Source organism: Calidris pugnax, unplaced genomic scaffold (genome assembly GCF_001431845.1).
Source record: "Calidris pugnax isolate Ruff unplaced genomic scaffold, ASM143184v1 scaffold63, whole genome shotgun sequence".
In the NCBI taxonomy this organism is placed as follows: Eukaryota; Metazoa; Chordata; class Aves; order Charadriiformes; family Scolopacidae; genus Calidris; species Calidris pugnax.
The window spans coordinates 7,465,483-7,481,764 of NW_015090852.1; the positions used below are offsets into that span (position 1 = coordinate 7,465,483).

At 39.4% G+C, this 16,282-nt stretch overlaps 1 protein-coding gene across 1 annotated transcript; it reads right to left on the bottom strand.

Annotated features, from left to right (window-relative positions):
* Nucleotides 1–222: 222 nt before the first annotated feature.
* ATP6V1G3 (ATPase, H+ transporting, lysosomal 13kDa, V1 subunit G3) lies at nt 223–12,770 on the bottom strand. The gene is made up of 3 exons (XM_014943381.1): nt 12,518–12,770; nt 4,645–4,745; nt 223–671 (listed from the first exon to the last, which is right to left on the bottom strand). The coding sequence occupies exons 1-3, from the start codon at nt 12,597–12,599 to the stop codon at nt 498–500; spliced, it is 357 nt and encodes a 118-aa protein (XP_014798867.1). The 5' UTR covers nt 12,600–12,770; the 3' UTR covers nt 223–497.
* Between the last annotated feature and the right edge of the window lie 3,512 nt (nt 12,771–16,282).

A 16,282-nucleotide genomic window follows, 5' to 3' on the forward strand; every position in this document is an offset into this window, starting at 1 on the left:
TAGAAAATATTTTCATGTATTCTTGTTGACCAAAAGCTACACAGTTCCTATACGTTCCATAACCTGACCACTCTGTGTGTGACAAGGAAAACAGAAATGCTTTCTTTTAAGTTTTTGTGATATTCTATTTCACGTGACTTGATAAATAGACTTTAGGCAACACTACATCCTAGTACAGAACATTTTATAAGAGAAAAGGAATAAAGACTCCCACTGAAAAGCTGCTTGTGTCAAATAATCATTTATTCTGCTGTTGTTGACTTGCCCCCGTCTAAATGACAGGGGCTTAGCTACCAACAGGAAACAATATTCCAACAAATGCTTGTGAAACCCTGTATAATTCTTGTCACATCAAAAGTCTAAGTGGAACTGTGTGCTTTTGGCTTTAGTGTTCTTTTTACTCACACATACAGAAACAATAAATGAGGAAATATTTATGCTTATCAAGAAAGAAGGCTGCTTTTTACAAACATTCTTCCCCAGCACATCAATAGATCTTAAGCTGCATGTCTGAAGTTTGGGTGAACCTCAGGGTTGATGTCACATATCGTGCTCAAAAGCTTTTTCATCATGCTCTCCATGTTCTTGTGGTAGCTGCTAGTGAGGTTTCGGACGGTTTCCTTTGTTTGCTCTTCTATTTTAGCAGAGAGGTTACCTTGGGAGCCCATTACCTGAAAAACAGAAGTCCTCTAAGCAACATAAAGTGTTATATATGTTTATTGTACTTCATCATCTAGCATAAACATAATGCAAACACATCACAGTGCTGCTTAACAGTAAGGGTATGATTTAGGTTGAACTGTATGTGTAACAACAGGATTTAAGGGAACCCTTTCCGATGCTCATTAGCAATGGGAATCTCCCCATGTAATGAAAGTTTCCCAGCTCATTGTGGGGAACAACATTGCACATGTTTTGTCTTCTATATTGCTCATTTTAATTTGTTTCCTATTTTAATGACTAGTGAACTAAGTTCTATCACCAGTGTGCTTCGTTTAGCCTCACTGAGAATGAATGTGAGCGTGGCTAAGGAGTAAACATGACAAAGCATTCCTGACAATGCATAATTACAGTTTCAGAGTACTTGAAATTTCTTCAGCAGTTAGTGATGTATAACCCTCAACAGGCCTCAGACAAGGTCTTTTAATGTTTCATTTTGTTATCTGGCAAAATACCAGACAGCTTCTGGCACAGTTAATATCAGGACATTCGCTTGGAATTTAATTGTCTCTAGACTTGCTGAACATTTTAGCAAGGTTATGTTATAAACAGATGCATGTGTTCCAAATCCATGACTTTGCTCCCTCCTCCCCCACTGCCCCAACATCCCTTGAATTCTTCCCTTATGGAAAAGTCCTTCAGATACTGGCAGAAAAATTGGTTTCCAGCTAAAGAATTCCATGGGGCAGAGCAGAAGACATTTCTGCACTTTGACAAGAGTAAGAAAGGAATAAGTAACATATTCTTCTTGTTCATGGCATGATTCTCTGGGGTGGACTAGCAGCTGAAGCTAACCAGGGATGTTAGTGGGATACCTAGAGGATGACCAGAAACAAAGGAGTCGTCGTTAGCTTTATTTCCTGTGTGATTTCAGCCCAACTTAGTCCTCAAAAGAAGGAAAAGCAGCTGACTTAAGACCTTTTGAACCAATTGCCTTTGCAATTCTGTTTATCAGTACCTGGTAATGTAGTAAGACATTTTTATGTAATCCAGATTTCCAATTTGGAAGAAATACAGGATGTAAAAAGTCAACAAGGGCAAATGTTAGGGTCCTGCACCCAGGGAGGAATAATCACATATGCTGGTACAGGTTAGGGACTGACCTGCTGGAAAGCAGCTCTGTAGAGAGAGACGATGGGGTCCTGGTGGACAACAAGTTGACCATGAGCCACCAATGTGCCCTTGTGGCCAAGAAGGTCAGTGGTCTCCTGGGGTGCGTTAAAAAGACTGTGGCCAGCAGGTTGAGGGAAGTCACTCCCCCCTCTACTCTGCCCTGGTGAGGCCACATTTGGAGTACTGTGTCCAGTTCTGGGCTCTCCAGTTCAAAAAGGATAGGGAACTACTGGAAAGAGTCTAGCCGAAGGCTATCAAGATGATTAAGGGATTAGAGCATCTCCCTTATGATGGGAGAGCTGAGACTCTAGCCTGGAGAAGAGAAGGCTGAGGGGAGACCTTATTAATGCTTACAAGTATCTAAAGGGTGGGTTGAAGGAGGATGGAGCAGGATCCTTTCAGTGGTTCCCAGTGACTGGACAAGGGGCAATGCAGGACAAGCTGGAATGCAGGAAGTTCTGTCTGAACATGTGGAAAAACTTTTTTACTTTGATGGTACCAGAGCACTGGAACAGGCTGCTCAGAGAGGTTGTGGAGTCTCCTTCTCTGGAGATATTTGAAACCTGCCTGGATGCATTCCTGTCCAGCCTGCTCTAGGGGAACCTGCTTTGGCAGGGGGGTTGGACTAGAGGATTTCTGAAAGTCCCTTCCAACCCCTACAATTCTGTGATTCTGTAGACATAATTCTACATATTGGGAAAAGATTATAGTTTGCCATAGTAACTATTTTTAGCTGGCCTTTTATTTTAGCTTTTAGACAAGTTGTAAGGGTCTCATGTGAGATTGTACAGCTTAGACCAGACTTATGAAGCTGATTTTTTCTACTGGGGAAAATAAATTTCTAGAGATCGCATATGGTTGCATGTTATCCAGCTACTAAATACTTTTGGAAATCCTCAGGAAAAGTATTACAATTTTAAGAAGACCCTCTGTAGACTGGGAACCTGCTCTCTCAGTTCATGCTGATGCTGTAACTGGAGATAGTTGATTCCCACTCTTCTATGTATTTTTTTTCCCCTTTTCTGCTTCTGAATTTGAAGACCTTTTTCTTGTCAGAATGCAGACAATTCTCTGCTTAGTCTGTGATTTCTGCTGACCTTGAAGGTCTGTCCCTTATTTTGCCCATACTGGTTTTATACTAGTGTTATTCCAAAGTCGCTAAAATGTTACATTGACTTGGAAGCCACAAAATTCAGAACAAGGCTGTGCATCTCCAGTTCAGTGATCTCAGACCCTGAATGCAAACACCACAAGCACTAGCAAAATTGCTTTGAGATCTGGGCTTAAATTCTGTATATTTTGAAAAAAGATCTTGTGTATTGTCAGTCTAACCTCAAATTAATTGTTACTTTCTATTGCTGCTGTTGTTCATTCTGGACTCATGCAGAACATCTCACGGTATGAGAAAATTTACCCCAGTTTGGATACAGCAACACAAAGTAAAAGAAGGAACAGCACTAAATGAGACTGACAAAGAATTAAAAATATTTGGGTCTGAACACCTTAGCCAGTAAACTGAACTGGGCATCAGACTTCCCTCTGCACTGGCTTAGCTGGAACTCCTGACTGCCTTCCAGGCACAGGTTAATAATGATGACATTTGTCTGGGTAGATAAATGTTCGACACAATGGGGTCAGGGAATGTGAAGGAGGACTGCAATGAGCTTGTACAACATGCTGTCATTTGAGGAGCAATATGTGCTCTGTCCTGCTTGTGTGAAATGTTCAGTCGACAAACAGTGGCTTTTCCCTGCAGCTTTAATTCTGCTTGGGATGAAAAAATTGAGTTCACACCAAGGCAACATCTTTTCTCTTCTGCTGTTTCAGACCTAAAACAAGAAGTCTGTCTTGAATGAAAAGGTGGACAAATTTTAGAGGTGTTTTAACTTTATTTTAGTGTCAGTAAACATCTGAAATTGTACCTATGAGACAATTCTACCTGGCTTGGCTGTGTGACAGTGTCTGGGGGGTTGGCAGTGTATGTTAGAGACTTTGTGTATATATCTGTTCCTAAGGCTTGTGATCTCTGCTGGAAAATGTTTTATGTGAAGTGTGACTGCAATGGCAGTTTTGTAAAGCAGTTTTTATTTGACCTCTTTGGCTTTTTTTATGTGGCTGCTTTTGCACATGTAGTTTCCTTGCCTTTGCACAAAACAAGTAGGGACAAAAACAAGAACAAAAAACGTAAGGGGAAGATTACAAAGTAAAAAGAGAACAGTTTGTGAACTTTCATGAAAATACTAGAGAAGACTGCAAGATGGCATAAGTGTATAAAATGTACTACGATTCAGATATGAAAATATCAGCCAGACTGCTTTCACTTATGAAAATATAGTGGAAAAACTCCAAAGTTTTTGTGATTTCAGTTCTTCAAAGATGAGTCTTGTATGCAGTCAGAAAAGTCAGCTGAAGTGAAATAGAAAGAAAGATTTTAAATCTTTGCTTTTACTGAAACCTTCACCTTACTGAAACCTCCAGATTCAAGACAGGAACAAGTTTTGTCTGGAGTTAAATAAAGAGGACCCAAAGGTATTTTTCCTTAAGGGAGATAGGTCTTCAAAGGACAAGCATGAAACAAATACAGAATTTGGAAAACTGTAGTGGTGAAAGTCCACACCACCTTCTACAAATGCATTCAAAGCCTGTGAAGAGGTAAAAATGAAGCAAATACACATCATAGGTGATCTCTCTGTTTAATCAGTATGATCATGTTGCTTTGCAGAAGTCTCCATGTAACACTGTTTGGAGCAATTTGTGTTACCATTGACTAGCTTGACACTATAAAAGAACATATGCTGGTTTCTTACTTACATTTGTTTGCTTGTTCCTAAATTCCTTCTCCCTCTGTAACCGGTAGTGGTCTATCTCGGCTATGGCTTCTTCTTTGGCCTGCCTCAGCCTCTTTCCCTTTCCTAGTGGGGCAAAAATATGAATTTACTTCACATGTTACTGTATCCTAAAAAATTAATCTCTCTAAATCAGATGTGTTTTACACAGCGTAGTAAAACAGACAAAGCTTTGAGCAAAGTCAACCGCCCAAGAATGGTCAGAAGAGCCAAAGTGATTTAGGTAGGGTACTTGTTGATTGAAGGCCAGTCACACACGTACCCATCTTCTGAGACCAAATCCCTGTTCGAAAGCACCCATCAAATGAAAAGTTTGCTCGTTTGCTAACAACATGAGTCTTTTTGCAACTACACATTTTCTCAAACACAAATGCCTTTTTTTTTTTTTAATCACAGCTTGGTGTTTAAATAAATATCTATCTTTCCTTCATCAGCAATAGTAGCAGCCAGATAACAGATTTTAGTTGTCACTGATGGGAAAAGACGTTATTCTGTAATATTTGCTGTATTGATTGGTTGCCAGCATCTCTTCATCCCACACCAACTGGATTCTGCTCAGAGCTGGCAGATTTCCAAAGTACTGCAAGATATGTCTTAACCACTACAAAACTGAGTTACAACCTTCAGGCTTTGTCCTCTTCTCCCCTACTCTTTCCTCCTAACGTTTGTTGAATGCAGAGGTGAGTAATTAAGAGAAAAAGGTCAATGGTATTCTCTACCAATACAGAGAAAATGTGAAAGCGATTAAAATGTTTTTATGTGAAGCAAGTGTTGAACATGTCACAACCACCCTGTGGTGATGCATCTCTGTCTGCCTGTTTTGTGTGAAGTTGCATGGATCTCCACAGGACTCTGCTACACTACTTTGTGAGGAAAAAGCCACTTTCTAACTGATGAGGCTGTAAAGCTCTTGCATTGAAAGTTGACGTTATATTTGAGACACCTGGCCTGATGCTGATTTTTGGGGTCTCCTCCTGCTGTAGAGCTAGAATTTTTGGAGTGAGAGGGGATAAGCTTGCTCCCTTTTTTTTTTAATGGGAGAAATGTCTTCAATGGCTGAAAAGGCTATTGCTTAGTTGCTTGAATTAGGATATGACAAGAATGAGAGAGTGGCAGCTAGACAACTGAAAAACGCATCTTGATCTGATGCATGAAACATCCATTTCTTTATTTTCTTATTGTAAATACATACTTAACATCACTGAGGAATATGAATATTTTTGGTTTTTATTTTTAAAAAAAGTCTTTCAATTCAAGCACTAAAGTTGAAAACAGTACATTTTCTGAAATCCTAAGGAACATTTTCCAAAAGGCTAGAAAAAGGAGCATTAGTAATTCTGATTTATTTTCTCCAGGCTGCTACATTGGATTGGTTACATGTGTGCTGGGCTTCTGAAGCCTTATCAGGTGTGGCCTACAGCAAGCTGGTTCCACTGAGCATGGCATGATGAGGAAGCTGAATCCTGGGAGAAAGACTGTTTTCTTTGCCACATCTGAGATTCAACAAAAGCCTGGGTAAAATGCCTGATTCAGAAGTAAATTATTTGCCTAGTTGATGGCGCCTTCTGAAGTCATTTGCTGCAGATGGGTTAGAAGAAGCAGAGAGATACCTGAAATGTGAGTTTCCTTTTAAGGTGTTGATTCCTGGGCTGTTTAATATTGTGGGTGTGCTTCTTGTTGGAACTAGGGTGTGTGATTGTATAAGGCTTTTTCTGCTGAGAAACTAGATAGCTTTGCTGACTCTCAGTTCCACCAGTGCAGTGTTCTCTTGTGTAGTGAATTACAATTTTTAGAGTCCTTCTGTCACCAAGGCACTGTGCTTATGCATAAAGAAGCAGAGAGCCAGTTTAAATCCTGGGATGTACTTTCCCAGATTTTGTATTTGTTTGATAAGGGCTGATCCCCTCAGCTTCTGCCACTCACTGCATGAAGTCTTGGGACCAGTATGTGTGAACTGACAGATTTGTGTTAGAGCCTGACATCAGTCTGGCTAACAAAATTTGGAGCCAGGTTTAGGTTTGTATTTTGAAGTTTCCCTTATTCTCCCCTCCAATTTTGGACCTGATCAGCCTTTTAAAGAATTTTCCTCTAGGAGCGAAGCTGTGGGGTGATTCTCTGGAGCTGGAAGTTGGGTGTAGTGACTACAATGAAGCTCTGCCAATTTCACCAGCTGAGGAACTGGATCTCTATAGCAAATTAAATTATTTCAAAATCAGTCGGATTTCAATTTCAAATTCCATCTGGGGGGCCATCTGTAGTAAATATGTTGTGTATTTGGCCACCAGATAGTTAAATATATCCATTTAAAATGCACAAAATATGAAGAGATTAACTGTAAAACAACAGTTCATACACCTCTGACAATGTAGCTGGTGAATCAAAAAGCATACATATAGATACGGGTCAGCTCTTGATAGTGCACTGGAGTAAGCACAATACATGGGGTGTCACTGTAGGGTAGCAGCCATTTCATTTTTCCATGATGCCTTTAGGATTGGCACAGCAGGAACCTGCTGCTTCCTATTTAATTAAGTGGAAAAGCTGTGAGTAAATTACTGCTAGTTCAACAACGTTGTGGACAGAATCGGCAACTGCCAACATATGCGATAGTGCATATGCTGCACCTGATTAAGTTAAGCAGAAACTAGAGCTTAACCTGCTGTTTCACTAGAGACAAACCAAAATTAATTAATTGGTCTGTTATTAACCACTTGTCTGCTACCTTAGCTGTGCAATACGGGATTGCCTTTTCAAAGTCTTGCTGATCTTCTGGATGGGATTCTCTGCAGAGCTGAGCTGAAATCAAACCTTACACCATGAAAGGTGGCAGAGCATTGAAATTCATCCAAGATCATGCAAAAAGAGGGCAAGACATACAGGAGGATGGGTAAACCAACTTGTCCCTAAGACATTTTCTCCCTTTCACAGAAAGGTGAGGTACAGACAGCTCCAAGTTTGAAAAGACTCTTGCCCCAAAGGGCATGCTGTGGTGACCAGGTTTGCTGCTGCCGCTTTGTCCCTCCTCACCATCCTTGAAGACGGGGAGCAGCAAAGCAGCTGTGCTATGCCTGGTCTCCTGGTCTGTTGTTGTTGTTGTTATGGTAGCTGACAGGCTATACATTGCTAGGTATCATGTTAATTTGGACAAATCTTAACCAACTTTCTGCAACAAGTCAGCCCTGTGTTAGATTTTCTTACCTAACCTGGTATTAGCAAGGAGAAAGATTGTATTCTTCTTTCTAGGTATTTCTGTGATATTAATGAAACACCTGGATCTGGTTAGATTGAAAAGACCTGGTGAGGTTTTTTAGGTTGTTGAAGGTTTTTACATCTTGCACGAAAAAGATAGTAGAAAGCAAAAATGTTGCATTCTAATTAGCTTGAACACTAAGTTATCTTACTTTCCAAAAACTACCACGCTAAAATTGGTTTACTGTTTTTAAACATACAATCTAGGCTTCTAGCTGAATTTCTGCATAGAAATCATGTCACGTGAAGAAGCTGTCAAAAATTAGTCATATTTTCTTTAAATATGACCATTTCTGTTGTCTTCAAGAGTGTTACATTTTCTGCAAAATGGGATTTAGGGATGTTCATTTTGAGCAGGCTATTTTGCACTTTGAATAAAATACAGTAGAAGCAGCTGATCAGTATGTATAGTTTCTTCAGTAGACAAAATGCATTCTGGATATTATCCGAGACAGTGCCATAGATATACAGTATCTTATTTTGATTAACATTTGTTTTTAATCTGATTTCCTGAAATCTTTCTTCTGAGTTTTCATTTTATTAGGCACTAGAAATTCAAGCCAAGATATAAAAATCTTTAGGAAAACAAGTTTTGCTACACCCAGTGTTCATGACACGTTTGTTTCCCTTGTTTTACTCAAAAGGATTTTCAGGAATTGATATCTTGGCTCTGACAATGCTTAGTTATTTCTGGGATCCAAATTATGCTTAAAACAAAAATGATAGATAAAACAGTGCTGTGTATAAAAGGCCAAAAGATTCATACTGTTTTGGTTTGGGTTTAATCAGTTTAATAGTTTCAGCCATGTGTACATTTACCAACAAACTGCTAATAATTTATCAGGTATTAAATGCCACCAGCCAACGATACAGTAAAGGTATTGCAAGGATAAAGGTTATTGAGCAAGAAGTATGAAAAAGCATAAACAGCAGACCTTGAGCACTGTCTTTGTTTCTTCGATTTATGTCTATAAATATAATTTTATTTATTTGCTAATTTTTCAGTTATCCAAAAGTGGATTTTGCGTTACAAACAGCTGCTTATATGTCAGCAAAAGCTCAGCCCATTATCTGTTTTTATATATATCTGTTTACATTTTGATCTGGTTATGTGAGTATCAACTGTAAACACTGAAAGGTTTGCACAAGGGTAGTTTTGCTTATCACGCTTCCTTGAAAATGGCTTTTCCTGGTTGTGTCCCATGAACAATCTGCCTTTTGTTCCTCTCACATGACAATGTAAATAGAGTAGTCAGGCTGGTTGGTACAGCAGTGTTGTGCCGTGGTTGTTTGCGGTGACAGAGGAGGTCACAGGAGGGGACTGTGTCAGCACTGGCCGTACAGGTTCCTTGCTCTCGCTTCCAGCCCCGACCCGCAGGGTGCCAGGTCCTGAGCAGAAGCTGCTGATCTGAACTGGTACCAGGTGGATCTGGGCTGGTGTTTCCTGGGGTGAAGCAGCATGTCCTCACCTCGTTTCTCTGAATTGTGCGTGCACAGGTTAACTGATTGCACTGGGTAGATTGATTGCATTTCATGTATTTCCTTTTATTTTAGTTTTTATGCTCAGGGACAAACTATACAGTCTTTAATGCTGATTGAACTGCAGAATCATTGTGGGGATGAGACTATTTGAGTTATTCTGACTTGGCATAACCAGATTTGGCATGTAAAGGATCCCTTTTGTCCTTGTATCTAGGGCAGTGTAGTGACATTACTATGAAAAATATTGATATTGAGGACAACATGGAAATTTTAAAATTTTTATTTTGTAGATTCTCTGCAAATCTATTGTAATGTTTAATAAAAAAATTATTTTCTAGGTATAATTATTCTGTTAGATTAGCTGTGCTGCTTGGTTTAGCACAAAATCCATGTTGGAGTAGTCCTTAGAAAAATCTGAATTGGAAACATTAATGCCTGACCTTGCTCGTGTGATCCATGAGATCTAAAATTCACAAGAGTTTTGCTGTTCACAACCTAGTAGAAACCCTTGGCAGTATTTAACATGAACAAAAAAATCCACCAAAGTCTTTAGGCTATAGATGAATACGCCACATCAGCAGTTATTTGAACATTTTGCACTTGATCTGCTTATACCTAGGAATAAAATCTCTTAGAAATGCTTGAAGTTTTTAATGGGATTGTATAGAGCTGCTGAGGATGGAAGGAGCCTCCAGAGTCCACTCAAACGTTCTGCTGAGAGCATGCTTGGCAAGGGCAGTTTGATCAGGGCCACATCCAGTGGGTTTTGAATGCCTCGGTACAGAGGAGACTCCACAGCCTCTTCTTGGCTTTGGCCTCCCTCACAGTTACTTGTTTTTTTTATGTTTAAGTTCATGCCATTGTCTCTTGCCCTTTCAATGGATACTGCTGGAGTCTGACTGTCTTTTTATACCTCTCCCACCTTTTTCTATTTTTTTAATTTCTTTTTTTTTCCAAATTTTTATTTTCCCTTGTAATTTTTATAAAGGCAAAAAAAGTTTGGCTTGAAAATAAATAGAGAAGAAAGTCATACTGATGAAATATTTTTACTCTAAATATTTTTACTGATAGCAAAATTCTTAATAGTTGTTTTTCTGTGGTTGCTGAACTACTCCTACCTCAGCACCAACACACTGGCTGTGTAGGCAGTGGTTTAAGTCAAGTTTCTGACTCGGAGGTGTCTGGAAGATTGTCTATCTGTAAGAAGCCCTGTGCTTATCACATGTACTCTGTGTGGGGCTGAGGTGGTGACAGGCAAGTGTGGTTTTTGCAGAGCTGAGTAAATGCACCTGTAACCACGTCTGGATTCTACAAGATACTTGTCTTTGGTTGTTATTTTTATGTTGTAACAATGCTTTTCATTTTTTGAGTTTCTTAATTTATGAAACCTCTTTTTAACTGGCTGTTTAGAAGAAGACAATCTGGGTTTTTTTGTTTGTTTGTTTTAAAAACAAAAGCAAACCAAATCAAACAACAACAAAAACAATCAAAACCAAAAGTCAAGGGTACATCAAGCTACTGTAGCTGGAGGCCTGATTCTGCAGCCTGTGTTCAGACCAAACGCCCACTCCCTGCACTGGGGGCTGCGCCTTTCCAGGTCACACACTTTCTTCCTTCTTGGAACAGTGCATTTCCTCTGCCCTATGTGAGTATGGAAGAACCATCCCACTTACAGCACCTCGTTTGGCTATATAAGGGTCAAATCACTTAATTATTCCATGTTTTCAGACTTTCAAACACAATTTTATGACCCTTCTCTTTTATGAAGATTTTCCCCCCCTCTGTTCCTTTCGCAAGGCACAGGGAATGGCTGGGTGCTCAGGGAAGGGGTATTGTCTTCCTACTTATTTTCTGTGTGCTGTTGTACAAATTAGTATGTCACCAATAATTAATGGACACATAACAATACTGATTTCTGTGTAGAAGGATTACAGGAATTATACAAATTATTTTTGTTCAGTTTCTAGTTCTCCATGGAAAACAAAATTTATTCCTTCATCACACTCTTGAAGGATATGACATCATGCATTTTAGTTGAGTCCTGCAGGACAACGTAGTTTCCTGCTGCTGGTTCCTAAACCAAGATAAGTCCATGAAACAGTATTAATGTTTCACTGTTAATGCAGGTCAGTGACTCATGTGGTTGGTATCTGCAATCAGGAGAATAAGGTCACTGTATTTTGCCTTAAAGCACTGGGAGATGAATGTAGAAAATGAAGGAAATATATAATATAAATATATAATTTTATATATAAAAGATATAATCTCTGCCAGGAGAATTATTTCTTTGATTGAAATTATTCTAGCAGATACATTCATTTTTATAGTTGTTATTATTACTCTTTTGCTTGTATTTAACTAGAAAAAAAATATACAAATTTACTTTTATTGGATATCTAAACATGATTTGCCCTCAGCATTTAGGCATTTGGCAAACAAGATGTTAATTTTAAATTGAACATTTAATCACTTGCTGATTGCTTGTACCAGGTAACAAGGCTTATGGGTGTCACCTATTACAGTACTGACAGTTCTTGTGATTGTGCTGTGACTTTCATTACTATTATTTTGCCGAAGTTTTCCTTTGTTTTCGTATAATTTTTTTTGAAGCCCAGATGAGATTTAAAGGCAAATTACTAGATTTTGTAAGTAAAGAGGAACACTGAAAAATTTATACAAGACCTATAAAAAGAAATAGAGCGCCTGGAGTCTGGTCCTCCAGAGCTGGCAGCCAGAGGTGTGTAGGTTTCTAGTTTAAATACCTAAGGAAGGTTGTAATGACATTATTGGCATTGAGATAAAGCAAGAATAAATCTAGCTGATGGGATGAATATAACAAAGAAAACCTTGTTTAATGTAATAAGGCACATGCATGTGCACACACTCAAGTACACACGTGCACACAGAATTTTAAGCAAACTTTGGACATTAGGTTTGGTTAAATGCCTGGCTGCAGTCAAGGCACAGCACTAACGCAAGTGAGAAGAAAGAACAGGAGCAGCACAGCTGTGTTGTGTACAGATGAGACAATGTGTTTTTCTGTGAGCCACTGTAATTCTGAAGATCTTACAATAGAAAGCTACAGTAAAAGCAGGCCAGCTACTCACTTTTTTTGGCTTCCTCCAGTTTGTCCTTGGCACGTTTTTCTGCCTGCAGAAGCTGCTGGATTCCCTGAGACTGGCTGGTCATGCTGATTGCTGAGGCTGGTGCACTTCTGCGGGGACCGGAGCTCAGAGGGACTTTTATATGGCCGTTAGGTTCTTCCTTGTGCTTTTTGTTCTGTCTGTTATTACAACAGCCTTCCAGATTGCACCAAACCAGCCAGCTCTGCCTGGATTGCTGCTGGGCAAAAAGGCCTGCTAGTGTAATCAGGAAAACACAGCAGCAAGGTTGAAAAGAATGTTCTTCCCTCCTCAGGGTCACTGAAAGTCTGAAGCGTCCGATTAACACATTGGGAAAAGAAGAGAAGAGCACTCCAAGTGGCTTGTACTTTAGTGGGGATTTTAGGTGTTTTTTGATCTTCTATTGCTGAAGCAGAATGTAGTTAATCTTGTCAGAGGAACTCAGGAAAAAAAAAAGTGTTTCTTGGAATTTCCTTTTAATAAAACTTCCTATACATGTGGAGAATCAGACTCGGTCAGCAAGTAGTTGTGGTTGAACACAGTGAACTGGTAATAGCCTTCTGTTTGATATTACTTATTAATATTATTCATTAGCATTTTTTCACTTTAAAAAGAAATCTTCATTGAAAATTAATTTATCAGGGACTAAAGTTTAAAAAAGTATGTGGTGGTTAAGGTGTGCTCTGTCTTTTAATCTGCCACAAGGGAGATGAGTGCTGTGGAGGGATTAGCTTGAAGATACAGACTTTAGGAAGGTATGACTGGTGGTCTAGGTCTTGCTTTCAAACCCTACTAACACGCACAACAGTCAAACAGACGTGTGAGCATGGCTGTAGATGCACATCCTGTTCCCTATGATAGGAAAGTGTTTTGTGAGCTCCTGCACAAATGTGCACATTTATATTTTGAATCCTTATAAAAAAACCACAACAAATATCATTGTCCAAGGTGTTTCAGCCGTTGCAGAGGAGGGGCGCATGTCAAGATGCATAATTAAATTAGAATTTTTTTCAAATACTTCATAGCGTGAGTAAAGCATATTTATTGCAAGTTCTTCTAACGCCAGAGATCACCTTGTGATGTAAATAGGTTTTTCTGGCTACAATTGTGTTTATATATATATATTTATACAAATATGTGTGTATATATATAGGATTTCTGCATATATGTAATAATATATATATATATATATAAAAAATTATTTGTTGCTCTCTGTGTATGGCCCTTGCTGTAGGGTCCTTTCTTTTCTGGGACTTCGTAGGGAAGCTGTGCCATGCTACTTGCTTGCTGCAAGGCTGCTACCTGGTCCTTATGAGGAAATATGTACTGTTGTTATGAAGGTTGGGGTTTTTCCCCCCCCCAAATAGCTGCGGGCTTGAGCAAAAATGGAAGGAGAAGCCTCTTGCCCTATTATTGTTTTCAGCTGTGCTCTGGATGACAGTAGCCCTGAGACTTTGAAAAGGAAGTTGTTTTGTTTTCTGATTTGTGATATTGTGGAGTCATATTCTGCCCAGGCTCCCTCTTGGGAAAATGCCTATTTCTTACAGCATTTTAGTCACAGAGTCTCTTCCTTCATCCAGAAACCATGCGAGGTGTCTCCTCATCTCCAGCACTGAAATCAGAGATCTCTAGCTGCAAGAGAGCAGATATGGCGCTATTTTTAGAAGACTTTAATGCATAGCCTTGAAGCTTATTTTATTCAGACATATAAGAGAAAGTGATGATCAACTGTACAAAAAACCATGGAAACTGTAGGGTTAGGAAGCCTGTTGTGCCACTGGGATTCAGCTCCAAGTGTTCTGACCAGCAAAGAAAAGCAGAAGTGGAAAATGAAAGTAAAAAATGAAGAGATTTGGTTTACTTGGGGCAGGAAACTTGGGCTCAGAACTTTAAAGCAGTAGTTACTTAAAAATTAAATAGGAAGTGGAAATGTCAAGCTTGTCTCAGACATCAAAAGTGCATTCCAGGCAAAGGGTCTTGTCAAGCAAATCTCTGCGCTACAAGAAATGTTACAAAACTGCTAGCAAACTAAACTGTTTCAGAGTTTCTGGAGTTAACTGAAAGCATTAGACCCTTTGGTTTTTTCAGAGCAGTTCTCAATGCTGTAATTATGTTACGTGGGCCTCAGTAATGATCTGAATTTTGATATTTACAATCTGTTAATTTTAATTAATATTTCACAGAAAATAGTTCTAGATGATGAATTTTCATGGAAAAAATCCACTCTTGAACAGATTACAAAACTCTTCCATTGTTAAAAAATTCATATATTTCTGAAGCAGATCATTTGAGCTGCAGATGTCATAGTTCACATATTTCAATGTTTCTCTGAATCAAAACAAATCTCAGTTTATAATTTTCCTACTAGTTAGTTCATATACAGTGTGGTGGCATGCCATGCTGGCACTCCTCATGGCATCAGGAGGTACTGATACACCTCTACAGGGGAGAAGATGGTAATTTTTTTTGGCTGGTGCTTATACACACCTTGTAAGACTCCACACAAAGTACTCCCACTTAGAACTAACTTTAAACCTTGTCTGATGATGACAGTGATGATCTCAGACTATGTTGACATGGCACCTCTGTGTATGGATAATTCATTAAAATAAAGTAGGTTAAGCCACCAACTAACCAAACAGGCTCCTACTTCATCACACAAGCTAATAAGAAACTTCTTTGTGTCATAGTTGCTGGCTTTCTTTCCAAACTAGCTCCAGACTCTAATTAGGAAGAGAAGCCGATGTGGTGACTGGTGATGGGGGCACAGAGAGGTGTTACTAGAGAGAGAGAGGGCAGAGAGGAGTTTGGTGCTTTCTTTTTTTAAAGACTCCTCCCTTTTTTTTGCAGCATCTCATCCAGCTATCTCAGTCCCCAGAATTTCCTGAGTCTTTTCTGGTTATCACTACTGACAGAAGGGGGAAAACCGGCTCAGTTCTGGTATTCTCGCTCCCCTAAAGCTGTGGGGCAAGGAAATGAGGAGTCTTACAAGGGACGAGAGACCCTGCTGAGCTCCCCCTGCTCAGCCACAATGTAACCAGCAGAAAAACTCCAAATCAGGCATTTCTAGCACAGACAGAGGCTGTGTGGCTGCTGCCTTCTTCTGCAGTGGTAAGGTCAGGGCCAGTGGGTAAGTTCACTCCAAGTAGTTCAGATTATTTTATTTGGAAAAAAGTCTGCTTGCTGTTACTCAGATTGAGCCTTACCTAGCATGAATATAACACCTTCTCAGTATGTCTACTACTGAGCAGAAAAGGCAGTGCTGTGGCATCCTTTTATTGTGGTTTAACTGAGCACAGGCTCTTCTGTATGTGGGAGGGCAGCAGGCAGAGTTTCCACTGAACTGTGTTTAAGTTGAAGGTCTCCCATGCATTGCCTCTGTGGCTGTATTTCCCAAAGCACACACTTAATTTTTTTTTTTCTAATCACTTTTTTATTATTAAAAAATATTCTTTCCAAATAAGCTGCTATGAGTACCAAGTAGTACTCTTTGTTCAGGTTACAGCTTCAAAGTGGTGACATTGAGTCAATGATAAAGTGTTAAAATCAGCAGCGTGTCAGGCACGGCAGCTGGCACGGATGCTTTTGTGTTTCAGTGCACACCTTTTTTTTTTTTTTTCTATTCTAGAAAGGCCTAAGTAAAGAAAAGCAAGGTACACACCTGCACAGCTTCCTACATCACAATGGGGAATGCTTTTTCTGACAAAAATGGAGCGCCTTCAAATGGAGTAAGTTCTATCATGTTGCAAA